The sequence below is a fragment of the Canis lupus genome, chromosome 8 (genome assembly GCF_003254725.2).
Source record: "Canis lupus dingo isolate Sandy chromosome 8, ASM325472v2, whole genome shotgun sequence".
Classification (NCBI taxonomy): domain Eukaryota; kingdom Metazoa; phylum Chordata; class Mammalia; order Carnivora; family Canidae; genus Canis; species Canis lupus.
This window is the reverse complement of record NC_064250.1, coordinates 44,477,529-44,500,883: the sequence shown is the minus strand read 5'-3', so window position 1 is coordinate 44,500,883 and position 23,355 is coordinate 44,477,529. Positions and strand designations below refer to the sequence as shown.

At 44.4% G+C, this 23,355-nt stretch overlaps 1 protein-coding gene across 1 annotated transcript in view; it reads right to left on the bottom strand.

Moving 5' to 3' along the window:
- Positions 1-23,355, bottom strand: part of TTC9 (tetratricopeptide repeat domain 9) — a 33,939-nt gene that overhangs the window by 5,560 nt on the left and 5,024 nt on the right. The window contains exon 2 of the mRNA XM_025443083.3: positions 1,010-1,192. Coding sequence (XP_025298868.3) covers positions 1,010-1,192 — 183 coding nt within the window. The remainder of the gene's footprint in view (positions 1-1,009; positions 1,193-23,355) is intronic.

Sequence of the window (23,355 nt, the reverse complement as noted above, 5' to 3'; positions counted from 1 at the left end):
CCTCCTCTGAGGCAGCCCGGGTAGCTCAGCGGTTTAGTGCCACCTTCAGCCCAGGGCATGATCCTGGAGTCTCAGGATCAAGTCCCACATCGGGCTCCCTGCATGGAGCCTGCTTCTCCCTCTGCCTGTGTCTCTGCCTCTCTCTCTATGTGTGTCTCTCATGAATAAATAAATACAAATCTTTAAAATTAATTAATATTAAATAAATAAATAAATATTACCTCCTCCGAGAAGCTGTTCCTGACCACCTGGCCTAAAACAGCAGCCCCTTTACTCCTGACTCTTTTACTCGGCTTTATTTTCTTCCTAGCACTTACCACGGCTAACTGTAACATTATCTATCTCTCTGTTTGTTTACTGCCTATCTGCCTCCGATATAACATAAACTTCTCGAAAGTGGGAGCTTCCTTTAGTTCACTGCTATCTACCCAGCCCCTAGAATAGTTCCTGACCCATGATAATGACCCCGACCATGATTATGACCCTGCTCATAAATGTCTGTGGAATGAATGAATGGCTGAGCTGGTGGATATGACTTTGAGTGAACGGTCCAGGTAATGCAGACTCTAAGAAACGGGATCCGACCAGAGAAGTCAGAGCATGCCTTCTAGAAGATGCTAAGCTTAGCACCAAGAGTAGCCATTCCTATTCTGTCCTGCCAACTGGAATGTGAGATCCTTACAAGTTAGGGGCTCCATCTTCTCATCTATGTCCTTGGTGCCCAGCACAAATCACGGCACCTAAGAATTCAATATGTAGTTATTAAGTGGAGAAAGCTGGATTCTGGATTGGAAAAAAAACACAAAGAATTCCCTATTCTCTCTGAAAAGGGGTATGCAAGCCCCCCGGGACCCGGACCCCAGGCAGATGCATGGACTGTTGACTCTCCTCATTTCAGGTCCCGGCCCACGCCTGGCCCTGCTGGCCATGACAGCATGCACCACAACGGGAAGGCCTTTGGAGCTGCCAGAGGAGACTGGTGGTACAAAAACAGCAGTTGCCACCTTACCTGTTGGCTGTCGAGTCCTCGCTTCTTTCAGGTAGTAGAGTGCTTTGTCATAGTCTCCCAGGTGGTAGAAGGCCACACCGGACCGGTAAAGGGCCTTAAAGTTCTCTCCTTCCTTCTTCAGGACTTTGAGGCAATACTCCTTGACTCGCTCGTAATTCACCAGCTCAGCCTGGAGCAGGCACGCTATGGACGCAGGGAGAGAGAAGGGAAAATGCTATCAGCACGCCAGACTCTCATTGTCTTTCTGTGGGTCTTTCTCCCTGCCCAGAAAAGATTTAGTAGTGTTGGGGCTTTATGCTGGGGGTACATGCCATGGGATCTGTCATCAAATAAACCAGGGTCTGGGACCCACCTTCAAGCTGTGTGACCTTGAGTGAATTATTTAGCCTTGTATTATAGGTTGAATTGTGTCCTCTCCAAAAAGATGTGTTGGATCCTAACTCCCAGATCAGAATGTGACCTTATTTGGAAACGGGATCTTTATAAAAAGATAATCAAGTTAAAGTAAGGTTGTTGGAATGGGTCCGAATACAATATGAGTGGCATCTTCACTATAGGGGCGCCTGGGTGGCTCAGTCGGTTAAGCGTCTGACTTTGGCTCAGGTCATGGTCTCAGGGTCCTGGGATGGGGCCTGCAACCTGGAATGGGACCTGTGACCTGGGATGGGGCCTGTGTCATTGGGCTCTGCACTCAGCAGGAAGTCTGCTTCTCCCCACCACTCTCACGGTGAGTAGGTCATGAGGGCTGAACTGTCATGATTGGGATTAGCGCTCTTTTAAGAAAGACCTTAGTGAGCTCCCTTTCCCTTGCTCCATGAGAGGACACAGTAAGAAGACGACTGTCTATGAACCAGGAAGCAGATTCCCCCCAGACTCCAAATCTACTACCTTGATCTTGGACTTTCTAGCCTTCAGAACTGTGAGAAATAGTTTGGTTTGAGCCTCCTAAGTCTCTGCTACTGTCATAGCAGCCCAAACAGACTAAGATAAGGGAGAAGTTTGGACAGAAGACGGAAGTACACAGGGGTGACATGATGGGAAGAAACACAGGAAAAAGATGGCCAGCTGAGGCTGGCAGGGGCCCGTGGTGGGGACCCTTCCTATTTTCTATCAGCCACCTTGGAGTAAACCATCTCTTGTTGAAGCTTTCTCTCACCAGCAATCAGCTACGGGGCCAGGAAGCTCGCGAGACCCTGGAGAGTGATGCCCTCTTCCCCTGTGTGCCCAGTGGCCTCCCCTACTTCCCCCAACTCCCTGCCCTGAGCTACGTACCCCTCCATGTGATCACACACATGTTTAGTAGGGATTGAGCAAAGATTGTGTTATACACATTGGAGGGATTACTAGAAAGGAGGAGGGGAAAAGGCAGGGAAAGGCACTTGTCTGCTTCTTCGAAGTGAATAAAAAGGGACATAGGTGGCATGGGTGCCAGGGTGTCTCAGTTGGTTGAGGTTAAGTGTCTGTCTGCCTTAGGCTCAGGTCATGATTCTGGGGTCCTGGGATCGAACCCTGCGTCAGGCTCCCTGCTCAGTGGAGAGTCTGCTTCTCCCTCTGCTCCTTCCCTTGCTCATGCTCACTCTCTCTCTCTCTCAAATAAATAAAATCTTTTTTAAGAGAGAGAGAGAGAGAGACGTAGGAGGCGAAAGTGCTCTTCCCGCCAAGACCAGACTGGGTGGTGGGAGAGAAGGCTGATGCCCGCTCCCTGTGCTCAGATTCCTCCCACGTGGAAGGAGCCGTTCTCTCTTTGGGATAGAAGCAAGTCACTGATTTAAATCTTCAGAGGTCTAACTTCAGCTGTTTTGATCCTTTAAATAACTCCCAGAGATAAGAATTGCTGATTAGGAGATCAGACCTTTCATTGGACATTTTGGGCAAGAAAAAAATACCCACCCACATCCTTTTTGCCGACTGAGGGGGAGGTGAACCACACAGTCTGAAGTTGAAGGTGTGAGAACCAGGAAGTGCAAGAGAATCAGCCCAGATCTAGAAACTGACCCATCAGGTTTCACAGGCCCCAAGGGAGAAAACCAAATAAATAGACAGAAGTGATAGGCTGCTACCCTCCCTGGGTGTGGGCATCTGTGGTCACAGAAAACCCGGATGGGCTGGCAGCCGAGAGTCCATCCCACTGAGCCGATGCCACCAGTTCCCTTTCTTTCCTCTCCTCCCCTCCCTCCGCTGTGGGGACCCCTCCCACCCCCAAGCCCTTGGAGCCCACCCTGGGGCTCCACACAGCTCTGCGGATGGGAAGGGGTTTCTGTCAAGAGGTTCTTGTGCAGCAATCTCACTGCTACCTGTGTGGGACTCAGCTCTAACACCTGATCCCAGAACTAAAGGATTTCCTGTCTGGGCTTCCATGTGCCGCATCTGGTGTCCTCTCTGCCCAGCAGGGCAAACCTCTTCCTGTCCATCTTCAGACAGACACTTCTGTTTGCTGACCTGAGCAGTATAGGAAATGGGCCTTCGTTTCTTTTAAAAACAGTTTCAATTGCCTAAAATGAGGGTGGGGTGGTGGGGGAAAGGAAGCAAAGAGGCCTGGAAATGGAAAAGATCTTCCTCTCCCAGGGGAAAAGAAAGGCTAGCCATCAAATTCTGGGAATCCTTCATTGAAAATGTTTTGAATTCCCTTGTAGATCCAGATCCTGTGGGAACTGTGATACCTGGAGGTGGACCAGGTTTCAGATCTCATGGGAGGTGGGGCCAGGCAGGTTGCAGGGTGTGGGGCCCCTGCTGACACCACAGGCAGAGTCCAGGAAGATGGACAAATCTAGAGTCAGCCTGGGTCCAAATGGGCTGCCGTCCTGAAAGCTGGGCCGGGGGTGGAATCCAGGCAAGACACCTGTGGTGCCAGCCAGAGCTCTTAAGAGGGTCTGAGATGGAGACGGTAAGAAACAATCTGGAAAGCTACCCTCAGCCCTACCTATAGGTGATTTTTAGATGCCCCTGTAGTTTGGGTGGGGAACTATTTGGGGTTCATGTAACAAGCCCAAGGGAGAGGTAAGATGGGATGTTTATAGGCACATCCTTAGAGTGGAGAAAGTTCAGGAGAGGTTGCCTGGCAGTCTCCTGATGTTCCTTCTGCATCCCTATGTCCACTCCCCAGAGCCCATGGGCTGTGGTCACATAATCCCCTTGCCCTTGCTTCCCCTCACTGGTTAATCCCTCAGCCTATGTCAGAGGTGGTGCTCAGTACCTTACTTGTACTATGTCTTTGCATCTTCACGGTAACTATGAAACAGGTTCTATTTTGATGCTTCTTTTGTAGATGATGAAACCCATTCCAGAGAATTTAAGTAACCTGCTCAAAGTCACTCAAGTAGGGTGGAAGAATTATGATATCTATCCCTTTCTGCCAGGATCTCCAGACTATTCTCTTGACCATGGGTATCTGTGGATCTGTGCCTGAAGCCTTCCAAAAGCCATGTAACCCCCGGTGAAAGCCACATCACCTGCGTAAACTTTCTCTGTGTTCCAGGGTCGACAAAGTGAAAAAGCAATAGCTAACTTCACTGGGACCCTGTACAGAGTGCTGGGGTCAGTGTTGAGCCGAAGGCTCCGTTCTGTCCTGGAGCTAATAGGCTGGTGGGGAAGGTAGATGTTCTATTATCTCGAATATTCCCATGTGCCAAGACTGAGAAGAAGGGAAGAGAGGGAGTATACTGAGGAGGGGCCCTCAACCAACATAAAGTATCATGGGAGGGCATCATAGAAGAAGCGGTATTTAAGCAGGGCTCTGAAGACTGAATGTTTCTCAACCTTAGCACTCTAAACATTTTAGGCTGGGGAACTTTTTGTAATAGGGGGATGCCCCATGACATCCCTGGCTTCTATCTACTAGATGCCAGTTGTGACAACCAAAAATATGTGTCTAGATATTGCAAAATGTCCTGTGGGGGGACAGTGATCTAGGTGGAAAGGAGCAAAAGATTTCTAGGCAGAACCAATAGAGAAAGAGGTTGGAGCAGGGGGCGGGGGGTAGAATGACTTATTCAAGGAGTTTTGAGGAACCATGCCTGACTGGAGCAGAGAGACTGAAGGGAAGGGTAAAAGGGAGGGAAGTTGGAAAAACAAGAGGAGACCAGGACACCCAGACCCCTCTGGTCCATGGTGACGATCTAGGACTTTATTCTTAGTCACTCTGAGATGATGAAATGGTTTCTCTAGGTTGATTCAAGTGGAGGCAGAAAGACAGGAGAGAGGCATAGAGGCATCTAGGAGACAGAATTGACTAGCATTAGGGAACCTCTGAAATATTTTCCCTCCACTGTTACATTCATGTGGTTAGAGCCCTTCATTCAAGAGGGCTTACTTAGACTGCCATTTTGGATTCACTGATGATTCAGAAATTTATTCCACATTGTTGTAACCTAGTCTGTATTTGAATTAAGGTTTATGTACACAGTCTATGTGCTCTGCTATATGGAATGGATCAATATTTTAAAGAGTACTAGGCCGGGAATCAGAAGAGCTAAATTCTAGCCCCACCTTTGCCACTAGCCAACAGTATGAAAATCACTTTCCCTTTCTGGGCCTCAGTTTCCTAGTTATAAAAGGGGGGACCTTCACTTGGCTGAATAATCTCTACTCTCCATTTCAATCTAACAGCCTATGAATACAAATGCTGGCCACGTAATAGAAGGACGACATTGTTTCACTGGTTCCCTTTCAAAAGGAATTCTGTTCTCCCTACTACTTATGGTGAGGCATCTTCTGTTGGGGATGACACTCAGAACTTGTAGGGTAGTGATCAAAAGGGTTTCTGTAAGACAATTTTCCCTCTACATGGAGCCTGTTTTTGGTATTGGTTTTGGTTTTGGTTTCGCATAGAGATTCCCAAGGCCAGGCTCTGGGGCAAGATCTTCCCAGAAGGAAGTAAGCTCTGCCTCTGTCAGTGTCTCAGCAGAGGAGGCTATGAATTTGGAAAGGCAGGTCTCATGCTGGATGGAGAGGGAGCTTGTTCTCACGTATGGCCTCAACTTTGGGTATATATATTTGGATTCAAAGATGTAGTCATTCGGTGGCAGAAGGGGTACAAAATGGGGAGACATGTCCACAGCGGACATGTGAAGATGGGCCTGGGCTTCCAGACAACCATATTTGGAAGCCCTTTTGAGAGAAATGTTATTAACCTTCTGGTCTCTGGGACTTTCAATGTGTTTAAATAAATGCTACAGCTTGGAATCAGCCAAGCTATGAAGAATTTAGAGAAGCTTATAGTCATGGGTGAGAAAAGGTCCTAGAAGAGAAAAGCCTTCCCCAAGCTTGCAATGGGGACAGACGTGGTGGACAGTGAAAGTTACAGGAGAAAGTTAAATTTGGGGCAGCCCCGGTGGCACAGCGGTTTGGCGCTGCCTGCAGCCCGGGGTGTGATCCTGGGTACACGGGATCGAGTCCCACATCGGGCCTCCTGCATGGAGCCTGCTTCTCCCTCTGCCTGTGTCTCTGCCTCTCTCTCGTTCTCTCTGAATAAATAAATAAATAAATAAATCTTTAAAAAAAAAAAAAAGAAAGTTAAATTTGGGGGCAAGAATTGGGCTGTAAATGTCTAATGATCCTTTGTACATGGAGAATCTTCCACTGTGAATCTTGGGTGGTTAGGGTATGGTTTTATGAAAGGAGCTGGTGGTCTTCCTTAGCTCCACAAAGGGAATCCATGGTAGGAAAGGCTAGAGAATCAGCAACTGAGAACCCTGCTGCACAGTCATGTACTCAGGACAGTGGAAATCATATGTTTGACGTTCCCCAAAGTAGCCACACTGAGACCTCAGGCTAAAACATGTCAGGTTCTACTGGCTCTGGCACCTGCTTTGTTTTTGTTTTTCCTGGTACACACAAGGCATAGTGACTGCCTGGGCAAAATGCCACTCACTGGCATGAGATGAAGGGAAGCTGGATGAGAGGAGGAAGAACAAGTTCATGCAGCCATTGGTTTTCTTCTTACAACTGATTCGCTATAGTTGCCCCGCTGCCCAGAAGGGAAAAATGAGCTGGATGGGCGGGAAGGAAAGACCAGACTGGGGCCAGGAGAAGGAGGTTGCCTCATTTTGCGGGTTGAATTGTGTCCTCCCCAAAAGAGATGTTGAAGTCCTCATTCTCAGTATCTTAGAATATGATCCTATTTGGAGTAAAGGCCTTTACAGAGATAACGAAGTCAACATGAGGTCACTAGAATGGGCCTTAATTCAATACAGTTGGCTTCTTTATACAAAGGAGAAATTTGGACAGAGACACACACATATAGGAAAGACGATGTGAAAAGACATAGGTAAAAGGTGGCCATCTATAAGCCAAGGAACACTAGGCTACCAGAAGCTAGGAGAAAGGCATGGAACAGACTCTCCCTCACAGCTCTCAGAAAGAACCAGCCTACATACCTTGACCTTGGACTCCTAGCCTCCAAAACCGTTAACAACAGCCTTCTGTTATTTTAAGCCAGTTTGTGGTGCTTTATTATGGCAACCTTAGGAAACTAATACACTGTGCCGGTTATTCCTTCGAGAGGTGGGCTCAGGAAGTGGCTATCACATTACTTGGGGGAAAATTTCTCAAAAGTGGGTAAAATCTTTGGTTTTCAGTTTTATTTTAAGGAGCAATGGCATAGTAATAAAGTGGATGGAATTTGAATCTGGATGTAGGTAACACTCAGAATATTTAACAACTGGAACAGGTCATAGCCAAACCAAAGAGGCACATAATATTGTGCCAGTTCTGGGGTGTCCTGGCTGAACATCAATTGCGGATCTGGAGATACAGTCCTGGGCTGTGGTCCAAGCTCTGCCACCTACTAGCCCAGGCCGTTGGGCATGTTACTTAATCTCCCTTGGCCTCATTCTTCTCATGTATTAAATAGAGATAATAATACCTATTTTCTGGGAACTCTTGTGAGGATAAAATGAGATAATTCATGTATGTTATATGCTTCACACAGTGCTGGGCACAGAAACGGATTCTGATAAATGCTAGCTCTTTAGGAAACCATTTGTCAAACATGGTTTCCCCAGCAACAATGTACATTCGCAGGAGAGAATCTCCATTTTGAGTCCTACATGCAGTGTGTGATACATACACAGAGCTAAAGCATGATTTAAAAGCAAATTTTCAAGAGTAGGTCAGAGACATTGTGGTGGGTGATTTAGAGGGTCTTCCTATGGCAGAGCAATGGGAATTTGGCCTGTGTGGTGAAATGACAGAAATTATACTTGTGAGGCTCCAAATCCAGGACTGCAATGACCCACCCATGAAAGTGCTGGTTTTCCCCTCTACACACATAAATGATTGCATTCAGGGTTCTGAAAACAACTCTCTTCTTTTGATTTCTCATTTTTGTTTCATGATTGAGGGTGTACATAAACTCACGTTTGCTCCAAGTGTTACCCAAACCTAGGTTTGATGCTTGGCATTACCTATCAGTTTTCTTTTCAAAGGTGTATTTTTTCTATTGGGAGCATGTGGGTACATGCAGAGAATATGACAAAAGTAGCTTTGCAGGGATCCCTGGGTGGCGCAGCGGTTTGACGCCTGCCTTTGGCCCAGGGCGCGATCCTGGAGACCCGGGATCAAGTCCCACATTGGGCTCCGGGGGCATGGAGCCTGCTTCTCCCTCTGCCTGTGTCTCTGCCTCTCTCTCTCTCTCTCTCTGTGTGACTATCATAAATAAATAAAAATTTTTAAAAAAGTAGCTTTGCAGCCAGAAAAGTGGACTTAAAGGAAGGCATGAAGAGGGGCTCGGGTCTATTCTCACTTACACATGAAACAGCCCTGAGTTAACAGGTGGTTCTACCCTCAGCTCTCTACACCCCCCAACAGCAAAGAGTAGTGCTGCTGCCCACACCTGCACCTGCTCCCTCACTGCAAACAGATGAATGGGCTCCATGGTCAGTAACTGGCTGACATCTTTATGGATGGGGAGGGGATGGACCCAAAGTAGCTGAGCTCCTCTGGGGTCCTAATAATTCAGGAGAGGTAGGAGCTCTAAACACCAGCAATGGCAGGAAAGTTAATAGGCCTAGATCTTGACTCTATAGGGCGTTAGAGAATCTGGGAGGGAAGAGGAAAGTATTTTTAGCAGAGAAATTGCTGGCCAGTTTCAGAGCCTCTGAGCTAGCTGATTCAAGACAATGTCCCTGGCACTGGCATTCATGCGAGTGTCCTTGGGTTAAGACACCTCACCTCTCAGGACTGAACTTGCAAGTGCATAAACATAAAGATCATTATGGTTGCTATCCACCTTTTCCTTGAAGGCTTGCTAGCAGGATGAAAAAAGTCTGACATCTGAGGAGAACCCTCGAGACAAATGTTTCACATTAAATCATCTGTGGAAACTTGTTTAACACGGAGATCCTGGACCATATGCCCAGTCATGCAGGTTCCAAAGGAATAGGGTGGAGCTCACTAATACACATTTTTCATTAAGTCCCCAGTGGGCACCTGCAGGGGCCCTTTACCTCCTGAGCTGGTAGTTTACGTTCTAGCATTTTGGATATTAGTTTCTTAAGGACCATGTAGTTGGTTAAACCTTGAGAACCCAGCACAGCCGTGAGGAGTTCGAGGATTACCCACGAGGCCAGACAGGTCCCAGATGGCCAAGTCCTAGAGCTGGAAAAAATCTGCACATGTGGGAAAATAATTGTTCTCAGACAGATGATCAGCTGGTGACATTTTGTTTTTTTCTCTTCCTAGTGATTAGAGATTTCTGACTGGAGGACAGAAGCCCAGGCCAAGGAAATGGGGAAACACAGCAGAAGGCTAAGATGCTCCATGATGAGCTCAAGAGAATCTAGCCTTGTACCAGTGGGCAGTGTTCCTCAATCTTTCTAGAAAGATAATAAGAGTAAGAGCAGAAAACTTTTATTAAGCATGAATGGGCCAGGCACCATTCTAAGCATTAACTCATTTCTTCTTGATAACAATCTAAGAGGTAGGTTCTAGTATCTTGTCCATTTTCTAGATTGGGAACCTGAAGCCCAAGGAAGTTCAGTCACTTGCTCAAGGTCACAAAGTGACTGTCAGGGCCAAGGTTTGAACCTAAGCCATCTGGCACCTGAGACTGTGCTCCTGAGCATTACACACACTGCCCTCCTAGTATGCTCAGCTGCCTGTAATTTATTTTATTTTTTTTTAAGATTTATTTATTTATGATAGACATAGAGAGAGAGAGAGGCAGACACACAGGCAGAGGGAGAAGCAGTCTCCATACCGGGAGCCCGACATGGGACTCGATCCCAGGACTCCAGGATTGCGCCCTGGGCCAAAGGCAGGCGCGAAATTGCTGAGCCACCCAGGGATCCCCTGTAATGAATTTTAACTCATCTCCTTCATTGGACAGATTTAAGGCATGAGTTTTGCTTCTCATGAGACATAACTGTGAGGCCTTGACAGCGCCAAACTGTGCTCACTTGATATGTCTACTTCTCATCATATCACAGTTATATCACAGTTATATAGGAAGATTGCTGGAATCTTCCTATATAACTCTCTAGATCTAGAACACTCTACACTACTTGTTTCTCTGTATCAAAAGGGAAAACAAACAAACAAAACCAAGTGCAGAGTTTCCACCAAGGCTTTTTTTTTTTTTTTTAAGTTCTAAAACCACCAGCATCTCCAATTCCATCGAGAGCCTACTGTTATCCTAATACGGTTGACATGACAGGTCTCTGGTTTCTTCCTGAAACAACCCCTACCTTAGCTGGTGTTTGTAAAACTAATCCCCACAGTATTATTTTTTAATTGAAATTTTTGTGGAGAGAACTGTAGATTCACATACAGTTGAAAGAAATAATACAAAAGCTCCCCTGTACACTTTACCCAGTCTTTCCCAAATGGTAACATCTTATAAAACTATAGTGTAATATATTAACATAACATTGACACTGATACAATCCACAGGTTGATTTTTACAGCTTTATTTGTATGATTTTTACAGCTTTACTTGTATTCGTGTGTGTGTGTTTAGTTATATACCATCTTATCATAAATGTAGATTCCTCTATATACCTCCAAAGTTAAGTTATGAAGCAGTTCCATTACCTCAAGCATCTCTCCTACTGCCCTTTTAGAACCACATCCATGTCCCTCCTGTATCCCTAACTCCTCTTTAACCCCTGACAACCACTAGTCTATTCTCCATCTCGAAAATTTTGTCATTTCAAAGTATTACATAAAGGGAATCGTACAGCGTGAAGCCTTTGAGAACCAGCTTTTTTTTTTCACTCTGCATAATCCCCTTGAGATACATCCAAGTTGTTGCATGGATCAATAGTTCATTCCTTTTACTGCTGAGTAGTATTCCACACTGTGGGTGTAACCATCGTCTGACCATTCACCTGATGAAGGACATCTGGACTGTTCCTGTTTTTTTTTTTTTTTTTTTTTTTTGGCTAATGTGAATAATGCTGCTATGACAGCTTTCATTTCCCTGGGACAAATGCCCAAGAGTGCAGTTCCTGGGTCATGAGGGAAAGCATTCAATCTGTCATCATTTAGTATGGTGTTAGCTTTCGTTGTTTTGTAGATGCTCTTTATCAAGATCAGCTAATTTCCTTCTATTTCTAACTTGCTGGGAAATTACTGTTTTCCTAGTACCTGATGATAGTGGTTTCATGTTGGGTAGTCTTTTTCCAATGAGGTCAGATCTACAGGTACAATCATCAAATTAAGCCTTTAGTTTTCCAAAGAATATAATTATTTTTCATAGTCACAAACTCAGATCATGCCTATCATTGCAGTTATTCATGAAATTTGTCTTCTTTGCCCTTCCAGACAAGCATCTGTAGGGCATCTTTTTGGGGGTTTTTTGTTTGTTTTTTTTTTTAAGTAGACTCCATCATGGAGCCTAATGTGGGGCTCGAACCCATGATCCTGAGATCAAGACTTGAGCCAAGATCAAGAGTCGACATTTCACCAACTGAGCCACCCAGGCACTCCTTGTAGGGCATCTTTAAATCACCACACAGCAAAATGGCATCATTGTGGTTTGCATACATTGTATGCTCAATAAGTAGCAACACCTAACATTTGTATATTGTTTTCTAACTCACTTGACCTTCATGATGACTATGGGAAATAGATATTATTAGCCCTGCTTCTAGAAGCTGAGGCTTAAGGAAGTTTAGTGACCTGCTAAGACCATCTAACTTGTAATGAAAGAGCCAGTGTTATCTAAACCCAAGTCCCATGTTGGTTCCACTCCAGCTGAGCTGGTGATAAAGAATGGAAACCTGGACTCCATGATTTCTAAGGGTCTTTTCTGAGTCCAGTGCCCCGAGAAGCTCTAAGAGCAGGAAGACGGCAGTATCCATTCATACCAGACTTGCCCAGCCTGGTGCCCAGGCAAGAGTTCTCTACTGATGCCTCAGCTCCCCCTTCCAGGAGTCATGTGGCTCTGTCTAGTGGGCTAAACCTCCTCCGATTCCATTCACATTCACTTCTGACCTTCTGTTTTTCCAGTCCATCACATGCTTATTTGATTCAAACAAACATTGCCAATGATTTCTTTTGTTTTCCTTGTTTAGCAACACTGTTTTTGGAGATGTCTACTTTGCCCACCCTTTGAGTTCATCACATGGATGTCGCCAGCATTCAAGAACCAGGGATGCTGCATCCCTCCGACCATCACCACACAATGTTGGGCAGAGGCTCTTAGTAAACTTATTTGATAAAGAGTCATTCATCATGGCCTATGCCTGGGGCTTCATAAGGAAAACAGAGAACGTTGAAAAGATACTGATATTTTTAAGGAACTAATATTCTTCCTTTTCACCCTCTTTTGGCCAGCACTGAGGTGGCAAACTGGCAGGTGAGAGAGTTAAAGTGAAAAACCCACTGAAGATGCTATATGTTGAAGGCTCATGTTGACAGTCCTTTTGGAGATATCAGAGTCTGCTCAACAGAGTTGTAAAGCCAGAGCCTGAGGTCCCTTCCTGTTGTTGATGCCCATCAGATGCCACTGTTCGTGAAAGAAGCACCTGGGTGCTATGGCAGTGTGCTTACGATTTTTCCCCCCTGGCCCCAAGCTCTCACTCTTGACCTCATTGTGATACACACAGAGACAAAGAAGTAGAAGGAAGAAGGTAGGACATGATTACTGCATATTGGAGTCTTCATTAATGCCCTTTTGTTGGGTTAGAATTGGAATGGGAGATGGCCAGCTGGGCCATTTGTAATGTGATGATGAATATATACGCAGCAACAGAAGAAACCCATTGCCCAAAATTATCTTTATGTGGCTGGCTCTGGCCAAGATACATGTCATGCTTACTGGCAGGAATTCTCAGACAGGATGAGGGGAAATCCCAGAAGCCAAAATCCCATCCTGTTCTCCTCTGGACTTTAAAGGACTCTTTTCCTGGTCTAATCACCTCTCCCAACACCCCTTTGCGACCCAGCAATATCTCTCCTATTCCTATTGCTTTTCCCAACATCCTCCCATGACACCAGTGTAAACATCACATCACTAGATACTTTGGGGGTAAGTTAGTTAACAGGCACATATGTAATAGAAAGAGCACCTCTGTGGCCTCTCTGTGGCAGCACCATACGTAACAGCAAAGTGTGGGAAATAACCAAAATATCCACCAGTAGGAGATTGGTTAATCTCCTTGGCCAATGGACCATGACACAGACATTAAAATCATACTGAAGAAAAATACTTTATGACACCAAAAAAATGTTTTTAGTGGAAAATATTGGTGGAAAAATAAAAATTGTAAACATTTGTGAAGCACAAATAAATTTTGTGAAAAATAAATGTGTGTTTATATCAGGGTGAGGAATTTTAATAGCAGGCATCAGAGTTCCTCTTAGGGAATAAATTATTATTGTTTTAAGAATACCCTCATTAACTGCTGTAGTGGGTAAGGTGAAACATCGAGATCAGTGAGAAGCAAATAAGGTAGCAAAAGATGCAAAAACTGCTCTGCTTTTGAAATGACTCGCATTTGAGAGTGGAAGATCCTAAGAAACAGAGAAGAGCTAGAGAGGGGGTAAAAAAAAGAGCCTGAGAAGCATGGTAGGTTGTTGCAACCTGCCAAAAATGTTCAGCAGTCACTAAGAAACTCCTGGTAGTCCAACAGCCAGGTGAGTTTTAAGAAAAAGAATTCTGAATATTCAGTTTTTGAGATGTAAACTCCTCTGTATCTTGTAACCGTCAGGAACTCTGCAGCCTGAAGTGGTGGTACCATGGCATGTGAAAGGGAAGAAGCAACAGAAGGAAGCAGATCTGCCCCTCAGCTGACACTCAGGGAGAGTGAATGGCATCCTGAAGGATGGGGGAAGGAGACTAGGGATTCCTGGCAGTGGCCCCAATACATATGTCACAAACTCCTTGTTTCCTAAATAAACTGGAAAAAGGTAGACCTCAAAGGGAGCTAGCTGATACATGTTTATATGGACACAGAAGAAAGACTGGAAGGAAATAAACCCAAACAGGAAAGAGTTGGCTGGATGACAAGTGAGTTTTACTTTCTTCTTTGAATTTCTTTGCAATATCTCCTACAATTACAATGTCTTATTTTTGTAATAAGAAAACAATGTTAATCCTCCCCCCCCCCCCCCCCCCCCCCCGCCATTATGTCTTCAAAGAGAGCAAGGGTGGAACTCTGAAGAGATGCAGAAAAGGCTGAAGGGTTTCCTGAGCAGAAAGCACCGCCTGTTCCCTGAGGCCCTGCCTTGGGAAGACCTGGGGACATAAGAGGGCTCCGGACATCACGGACATCACGGCAGAGGTGCACCTCCAAGAGCAGGATCACAAGGAGGGGCCAAAGGACATACCTTCTAGTGCTTTCACTCTTGGATGCCTGAGCAAGCCAAGGGCTTTCCTCATCCGACACCAGGGCAGAAGCTCAGGAAGCTGGCCCCGGCATGTGACACAACAGGGCAGACAAAGCAAGCGTGAGGCTGCCACAGATATCTCCCTCTCAGAGAGGCCTTGCTTTCCTCCATTTCCCCTCCCCACCAGTAAGCTTTCTTGCTCATTAAGCTCCTGAAGGAACTCAACTGATCACCACACATATCTTCTCTTCTGGCAAATCCTGTACTCAGCTCTCAGATTCTGAACTGGTCTTGCTTGTGAGAGACCCCGGGTTCTTCAGCTACTCAATTGGTTCAAATAGAGGGCCAGAGGATCCTGAGGCAGAGGATGGAAAGTGGCAGAGAATAGACTCTAATTGAGGCTTATTCGCTTGCACAATCTCAGGCCAGAGACATGTCTGCCTAGAACCTAGCAGTTTCTAAACATCTCCTGGACCAACTTGTATTCTAAGAAGCTGGAAGTAGGCACAGACTCCATGGCCCAAGGGCCCGTGGTTGTGCTGGAGTTCTGCTGCGCTTCAAAGGAAGCCGGATGGGTTACCAGTTCACTCAGCCTCCTGGGCCCAGGAACATACCAGGTAGGCAACACCCACACAGAAGGCTGTTAGTTTACACCTTCTCACCTCCCCTGCCTGGAGCCACTGACCTCTCTTTTGTCCTCTTCTGTTTCCTCCCTTGCTTCCCAGATTCCAGAATAACCTCCTTTGTGGAGTCCTTTTTTTCCTACCGTCTCACATGCTTTCCTGTCTTAGTGCCCCCTGGAGTGGGAGTTAGATTCACATAAGCCATCACTTATTAAGTGTCTGTTGTGTACCAGGCCCTGTGCTAGGCATGTGTGCATGTATCGCTTCATGTCAATCACCGTCACAATCCTGTGTGGTGCATATTATTGCTCTTATCCTATAATGGGAACAAGCTCAGAGAGGTCGGGACCTGTCCAAGGTTAATGATAGGGTCAATAGGAAGTCAGGACTCAAACCTAGTTCTGTTTATGCTAAGTAAATTTCTCTCCCATTAGGCCACATTGCCCTGCAGGTTTTCTGCCTGTCTGTTCCTCCGTGTTCTCTTCCCTCCCTCCCATACTCAATGGCAAACACAGGTGGCAAGCCCTTCTCCCTACATAGGTGTCAGGGAAGAGTCCACACATGTTCCCAATGACCCGATGGCCTCCACAGCCTGAGGGTGGAGGCCCATTCGAGCAATGAGCTCAGTTCTGACTCAGAGTGAGCAATAGGCCCAGAATCAAATTCCAAAATGCTTGGATCTGGCCCAGACTCCTGAGGGATCTTTAGCTTTGCGGCAAGAGTGGCAACTATCTGAGACACTACAACTTAGCCACCTGTTGCATCTTTCTCTCTTTCTCTCTCTCTTTTTTTTTTTTTAAGATTTATTTATTTTTAGAGAGAGAGAGAGTGGGGGTGGGGCAGAGGGAGAGAGAATCTTCAAGCAGACTCCACACTGAGCACAGAGCCTAACTCGGGGCTCGATCTCTCGACCCTGAGCCAAAACCAAGAGTGGGATGCTCAACCCACTGAGCTCCTCAAGTGCCCTGACAGTCTGTTTCTTAAAACTTTTTATTTTTCTTGCCACCAGGACTTCCTAACCTAGTATGACCAGCATTGCTAGGTTTCTGATGGTGAATGACTGCCTGCTCAGAATCCAAGTCTGAATTTTGGAATAATCTGGAAAGATCTAGCAGTAATAGGTAATATTTGGTGACATTGTTTTAGATTCCAGAGCCCAGATATCATTTGAAATAGGCTTCACTCCTTACCCTGGTTTTTTTCAGAGACCCTCTTTTGGATTCTATCATCCTGGAAGGCTGTGAGGTGCTTTATTTTGGTTTACCCCACATTTGCAAGGGTTGCCTTGGAAATCTTAGTTGGGATGTTTTATGATTATTTGTCAGCACATACCAGTAAACTAGAATAAAAGAGAGCTTGTTTCTTGTCTCTTTCCTAATCTGGCTGCTCCCAGAAAGAGAGGCTGGGGTAGGCGGGTAGCTAGACGGCCTTCAAAATCCTAGACGGTTCAGTACTCGTGAAAGGACACTGAGAGGGCACTGACCCAACCCCGCTGTTTACGTTTGGGGAAACTGAAGCTCAGAGTGATATGACTCGTCCAAACTCAACAGAACAAGTTAGCGGTAGACTCTGGACTAGAACCCCAGTTCCCACTACCCCCATGCCATAGCGAAGGCTTAGATTTGGGCTGTAAGGAGCCATGGCAAGTGTACAGTAAAAATTCAGTGAATAAGTGAGTTCCCTTCCAATGTTGGGGCTGCTGTGTCTGAGGTACCAATGGTCAGGATTTCTGAAATTCAGGTGCCAATCAGAATCTTGGACACTAGGTACACATGCTGTTCCTCAACACCAGAGGCACATTACTCATGTTCAGGATCAATTTACATCACAAGCTCTAACTGAACTCTCTTTCCTACCTCACCGGCAGATTCAAACAGTCACCAACATGCTGAGTCCAGAGGGACAGGCATCCTTCTACTGGGGGTTCCACACTGTCAGGATCTAGTTCTGTGTGTGGATAGGGGCGGTAGGCACTGCAGAAAGGGGGATGAATCCTACTGTTGAATATTAAGAGAAGTTTGGGGGCTTGGGATTATTTTGCTTGACATCTTTGGTGTTACTGTCTGACAAGGCTAGACAAGACATAGATAATATGCAGAATGGCACTAAACATTATGTTTATAAGGTGGGTTTTCTTCAGGAAAATAAAAAGAAGAAAGCAAAACGACCCATGATTTCTCTAACAGATAACCCTGTCATCATTTTTTTTAAATAAAAGCAATCATGCCTATAGTTAGGAAAGTCCAATAGTATAGAAAGATTTAAAATAAAAAGTTAAAAAAGACATGGAGGAACTTTAAGTGCGTATTGCTAAGTGAAAGAAGCCAATCTGAAAAGGCCACATACTGTATGATTCCAACTCTGTGACATTCTGGAAAAGGCAAAATTATGGAGGCAGCAAAAGACGAGGGGTTGCGAGGGTTGTGGGGTAGGGTGTAAGAGATGAACAGGCAAAGAATAGACGATGTTTAGGGCAGTGAAAACATTCTGCATGATACCCTAATGACAGATACCTGTCATTACATATTTGTCTAAAGCCATAGAATACACAACACCATCAGTGGACTCTAATATAAACTGTGGACTTTGGGTGATTACAAGTGTCAACATAGGTTCATCGTTTGTAACAAATGTCCCACTCTGGTAGGGGATGCTGATAATGGGCGAAACTGTGCAGGTGTGCAGGCAGGGCTGTATGAGAAATCTCTATACTTTCCCCTCCATTTTGCTGTGAAAACTGCCCTAAAAACAATGAAGTCTTAATAACTAAAACAAAGAAAAAGTTAAAGTCTCTCCAACTCCTCTGTCCAGTCCCCTTTTCTTTCTTTCTTTTTTAAGATTTATTTATTTATTCATGAGAATACACAGATAAGAGAGAGAGAGGCAGAGACACAGGCAGAGGGAGAAGCAGGCTCCATGCAGGAAGCCTGACGTGGGACTCGATCCCAGGTCTCTAGGATCACGCCCTGAGCTGTAGGGGATGCTAAACCACTGAGCCACCGGGGCTGCCCCCAGTCCCCTTTTCAAGTGAGGTTAACAGCTTCACTCCAGGGGCACCTGGGTGGCTCAATCAGTCAGTTAAGCGTCTGCCTTCTGCTCAGGTCATGATGTTGGAGTCCTGGGATCGAGCCCCACATCACGCTCCATGCTCAGTGAAGAGTCTGCTCCTCCCCCTGCTCATGCTCTCTCTCACTCACCCTCTCTCTGAAATAAATAAGTAAAATCTTAAAAATAAAACAAAACAACAGCTTCACTGGAATGATTTCAGATAATCTTCTTGACACCTATACATTTATGCCAGTTTATCTTTTCTTACACAGGGAATCATATAAAACACTGTTCTGCATTCTACCTTTTTATGTAGTAACAGCTTCTGGAGACTGGTCTGTATTTGCTCCACAGAACTACCCCATTCTGTATAAAGGCCACACAGTTCAGAAAGAATGGCATGAAGACAATCTTTCTTAAGAGCTGGAAAAGACCTTGGAGACCTTGAAATCCAACCATGGTCTTTGTAAGTAAGAAAACTGCAGAAGAGAAGACTCCTTGAGCCAAGGAACCAGCATGTAGAGAACTTGGAATCCAACTCCTTGTTCACCAAGTCATGCTTTCATTGTGTTCTCAAAGGTAGGGATGTCAGAAGAGAAGCAAGGAAATCTCAGCCTTGAGAAAACACCCTTCCCATTCTCTATCATTAGATGATTTTTTTTTAAAGCAAGTGTTTTTGTGTGTGTGAACTATGAAGCAACCAGCATTTGGGGGACTGTTTTAGTATATGTGTGCTTGAAACAATATGGGAGAGTCAGTGTGGATAGATATTTAATACAGAAACCGGGCATCAAGAGAGTTTTCCTCATGGATTCTATTCAAGTATCCCTGTTATCTTAAAATTGTTAAAGTTGGAGATGAGCATTTTCCTTCATTGGGTAGGTCCCACTTTCTTTCTATTTTTTTCCCTCCTACATATCCCTATCCATTTACAATGCTAATTTACACTTCTAATACTTTATAGTTTAGGAAATACATTCACATACATTATCTTCTTGTTCCTTGCCTTTATCCTGTGAGTCAAGCTAGCATGATTATACCCATTTAATAAGAGAAGAAAACCAAGGTCAGGGATCTTGTGAACAGATTAAGTTCACGTATGGTGAATGAGCCACCAGCTGTCATATAAGTCTACCTCAATTAATGTTCCAATACACACAGGGCCAGCTGGTCTCTTTAGCACTGGCTTTGGACATTCTTTGTTTTTGATTCTTGAGAGATGAAGTCTTTGCCCACAAAGCCAGAACCTAGTATCAGCCAGTCATAAAAACACAAACTAAAAAGTAAATATTACTTTCCAGGATGTTAGGAGAGCAAATGTTCCACACCACACAGAATAATATGTGTCCAACTTCACTTGGCACTAAAACTGAATAATATTTTTAAATGATGGTATATCACTCTTATGACATTAAAACGGACTAGGTCTAGGGTAATGTATTTGGGGTATTCTAGATTTTATCATCTAGTGGGTCATTTCTCATCATTGAGCCTGCGATGATTGAGACAGTAGTGGCTGAAGTGAATTCTCACTCTCAACACTTCCACTCAAATTTCTCAGGACCTCTTAACTGGAATTTGCATGAGCTGAAGCAAGGGGGACAGAAAAGAGGAGGAAGTAGGGTGGAGCTACTGAAGCCTCTTAGGCTCACTGGAAATTGTGACTCACCAGCTACTCACACCTCTCTGTCCATACAAATTCAGGTCACCTTCCTAGTGACAAAAGGGAAATTCTGACCTGGTTACAGAATGCAGGACACTTTCCTCTTACCCACCCAGGATGGTCATGGAATGGGACTCCTAATCATACAAGGCACAATCACAGTAAAAGGACCTGCAGAATATAAGATGGGAGGATCTGCAAGCGAGTTGCCCTAGAAATGCCAAGGCTTGTCCTTGTTACAAGGCTGATGAGATGAGGTCTGTGAGATGAGATGTAGTCTATGCTGCCGCAAAGGGTATACCTGAGTGGCCTTTGATTTCAGCTCAGGTCATGATCTCAGGGTTGTGAGATGGAATGGAGCCCTACGTCAGGCTTCTGGCTCAGTGCAGAGTCTGCTTGTCCCTCTCCCTCCTTCTCTGCCCTGCACCTCCTCCCTGCCCCACCGCCGCACATGTGTGCTCTCTCTCTCAAATAAATAAACAAATAAGTAAGTAAGTAAGTAAGTAAATAAATAAATAAATATAATCTTAAAAAAAAAAAAGATTGATCCATATAGATGGATCAATGAAAATTTCAGGGCGGCAAATTTTAGTATTTTAAGGAAGAAACTCCTAAAAGTGGAGGTCGCGAGGTGACTGGTTAAGATGACAGGCTTTGGAATTGTAGAGTGGCAGATGAGAAATCCCAGCTTGCCACATACTGCTTTGTGACCATGGGTGAGTGACTTAACTGTTCCAAGTTTGAGTTTTCTGTCTCACAAGGTGAGATCAAATGAAGTTATATATATTAAGTATATATATTTATAATATATTATAAATTAAATATATATAATATAATTTAAATTATAAATTATATATAATTTATATAGATTGTTTATATGCTTATATACATATATGTAGTATATGTGTATGCATGTGTATATATATTCATTAAAGGCAGTGACCTTGTCCTTCATAGTCAGGCTTCATGCCCAGGGTCTACCACTTATTAAATGCATAATTAATATTCATGGAATGATAGAATTTACTGGATTCTTAATATGAGACAGCTGTTGGAATAAGCATTTTCATTCATTTCTAACACATTCATGAAACATTGAATGGGTGCTAGGAACTGGGTTTGTCATGGTAGACTTTACTGCCATTACTGCTACTATGATCATTATTATTATAGTTGTTTTGTGGTGGTGGCTGTTAAATGGGTCACTTTAGGTGGTGATGAGTACCTCTATTGTTGGACATGCCTAAGCTTATGCTAGATGACAAGCTGGTAATGTTAACAAGAAAATTCACACACCTGTGTAAGGTTTGGGGTCACATCAAGTCTGAAATTGCAATTCTGATTTTACATAAATCTTGTCTTGAGACAGCTAGTTAGCACCACTTCTCACTTTTGTTCTTTACACACAGAAACATGATGGGAGGGAAGCATTTGTCCCTTGAGCTTCCTCCATGTAAACCTTGTCTATAATTTGAATGCTCTTTTAAAGTCCTTTTGGCAGAATGGAAAGGGAAGATCTGCTTGGATACATTTCAATCTGAGATTCTTCTAGTTAAAGTCAACCTTCTTTGGCACTACATATCCTGCTTTCTTTTCAAAAATATCTAGGAACTGTTGGTTTGGGTCCTACTAGATATGGCATCATTTTACTGCTGATATGAAAATATATATGTACAAAAGAAATATAATGAGTTTTACATTGCTAATGAATGATTTTGAGGCCACATGAATACCACCAGGATGGCTAAACTCCTTTAATCTTCGATAGCTTTATATTTGGTTATTTTATGTCTGATACCATGGTCAGTGCTAGAGGTTTTTGCTATGTGGTTGGGGCAGGACTAATTATCTTGGTGAAAATGGAAAACTGTCTCCAACATGAATATCTGACTTCCTAAAGTCACTTGGGAATTAGGAACTTGATGACTGGTTGGTTGAAACATTTGGTTTTGATCTTAGCTATCTGGAGTAGGCATAATCTGGTGGTAAAAGAGAAGAGCTGTAAGAAGAGAATGTCCCATCTGGAGGTCACTCCCAACTTGCAAAGCTCTGGGACCAGCCTTTAACTGTTCCAGATCTTGGCCTTCCTGTCCTCACTGCAGCTGAGTCCCCTGGCCTTTGACACTCCCATGTATTTTGGCTGTAGGGACTCTGACTGTAAAGCATCCTAAAGAGTTTCTGGCTAAGAGCCACCCAACTCATTTCCCTTGCAGGTAGATGAAGGACCTTCAGAATCTACTTTAGAAACTCAGCCCAAAGTCTACATTCAGAATGTTCTTTCCTTGAAAGCACCCTACAAGTTTCAATTCTCACATCATTTCTTGGAAAATGATCTTAGAAGCCACATTTACAGGCAGAGATTAATTGGCAAAGGTGCTGCCCAAGGAACAGCCTCAAAGCAACAACGGCTTGGCCAGTCAAGCTCTCTCACCCAGATGGCAAGCTCTTGGCTGAGCATCTCAGCATGAAGCCTCTCTTCTTTCCCTTTCCTTTGATCAAGTCTTACTCTCCAAACTTATCTTCTGGCTACTGGGTTACCAGTTGTCTCTAGGTATTCATGTCCTTTTTACCACTGAGCTCTTGGATTTGTAATTTATTGATCTTTATGCTTGGTTCTCTGGTTCCACATCCATTTCTGTTAAGTACCCTTTGTTTTAGAACCTGCCTCAGAGTCTATATCTAATTTTGTCCACCTTAGATGTATCTACACAGTCATCTTCTGGTACCCCATTGAGGGTGACTTCAAGAGTGGGTGACATATGTAGTCAGAAGGGTCCTGTATTTGGTTTAATGCTCTGTTGTTGCTCCCTTGAAATTCCTAACAATTTTTATCTTTGGAATAGTGTTTTGTAAGTGAAGTTCAATGGAACAATGGAACATGAACATGAGCAGAGGAGACAGGCACAACCTTTCTTTGCAGCCCCTCTTGCATACAGCATTCATGATGCTCCATGAGCACAAAATTTTGTGGACCCACAATGCGTGAGAATTCAGCAAGACCCAGCTTGAGGATAAGATAAGATCGTCAGGTCTATAACTACGTAGGCAGACATGCTGACAGCCCCAAGAGGCAGGCTTCCCATTCAACCTAGAAATTGCTTCAAATACAGAAGGAAAGCAAAAAGAAGCATGAATGACCTAGAGCCCCATCATATCCTTTCTTACTTATGTTACCATGCTGTACTAGCCAACCACTTATGCTGAAAATGATGACATGGAAGGAAAGAGTAGGGTAAAAGTAG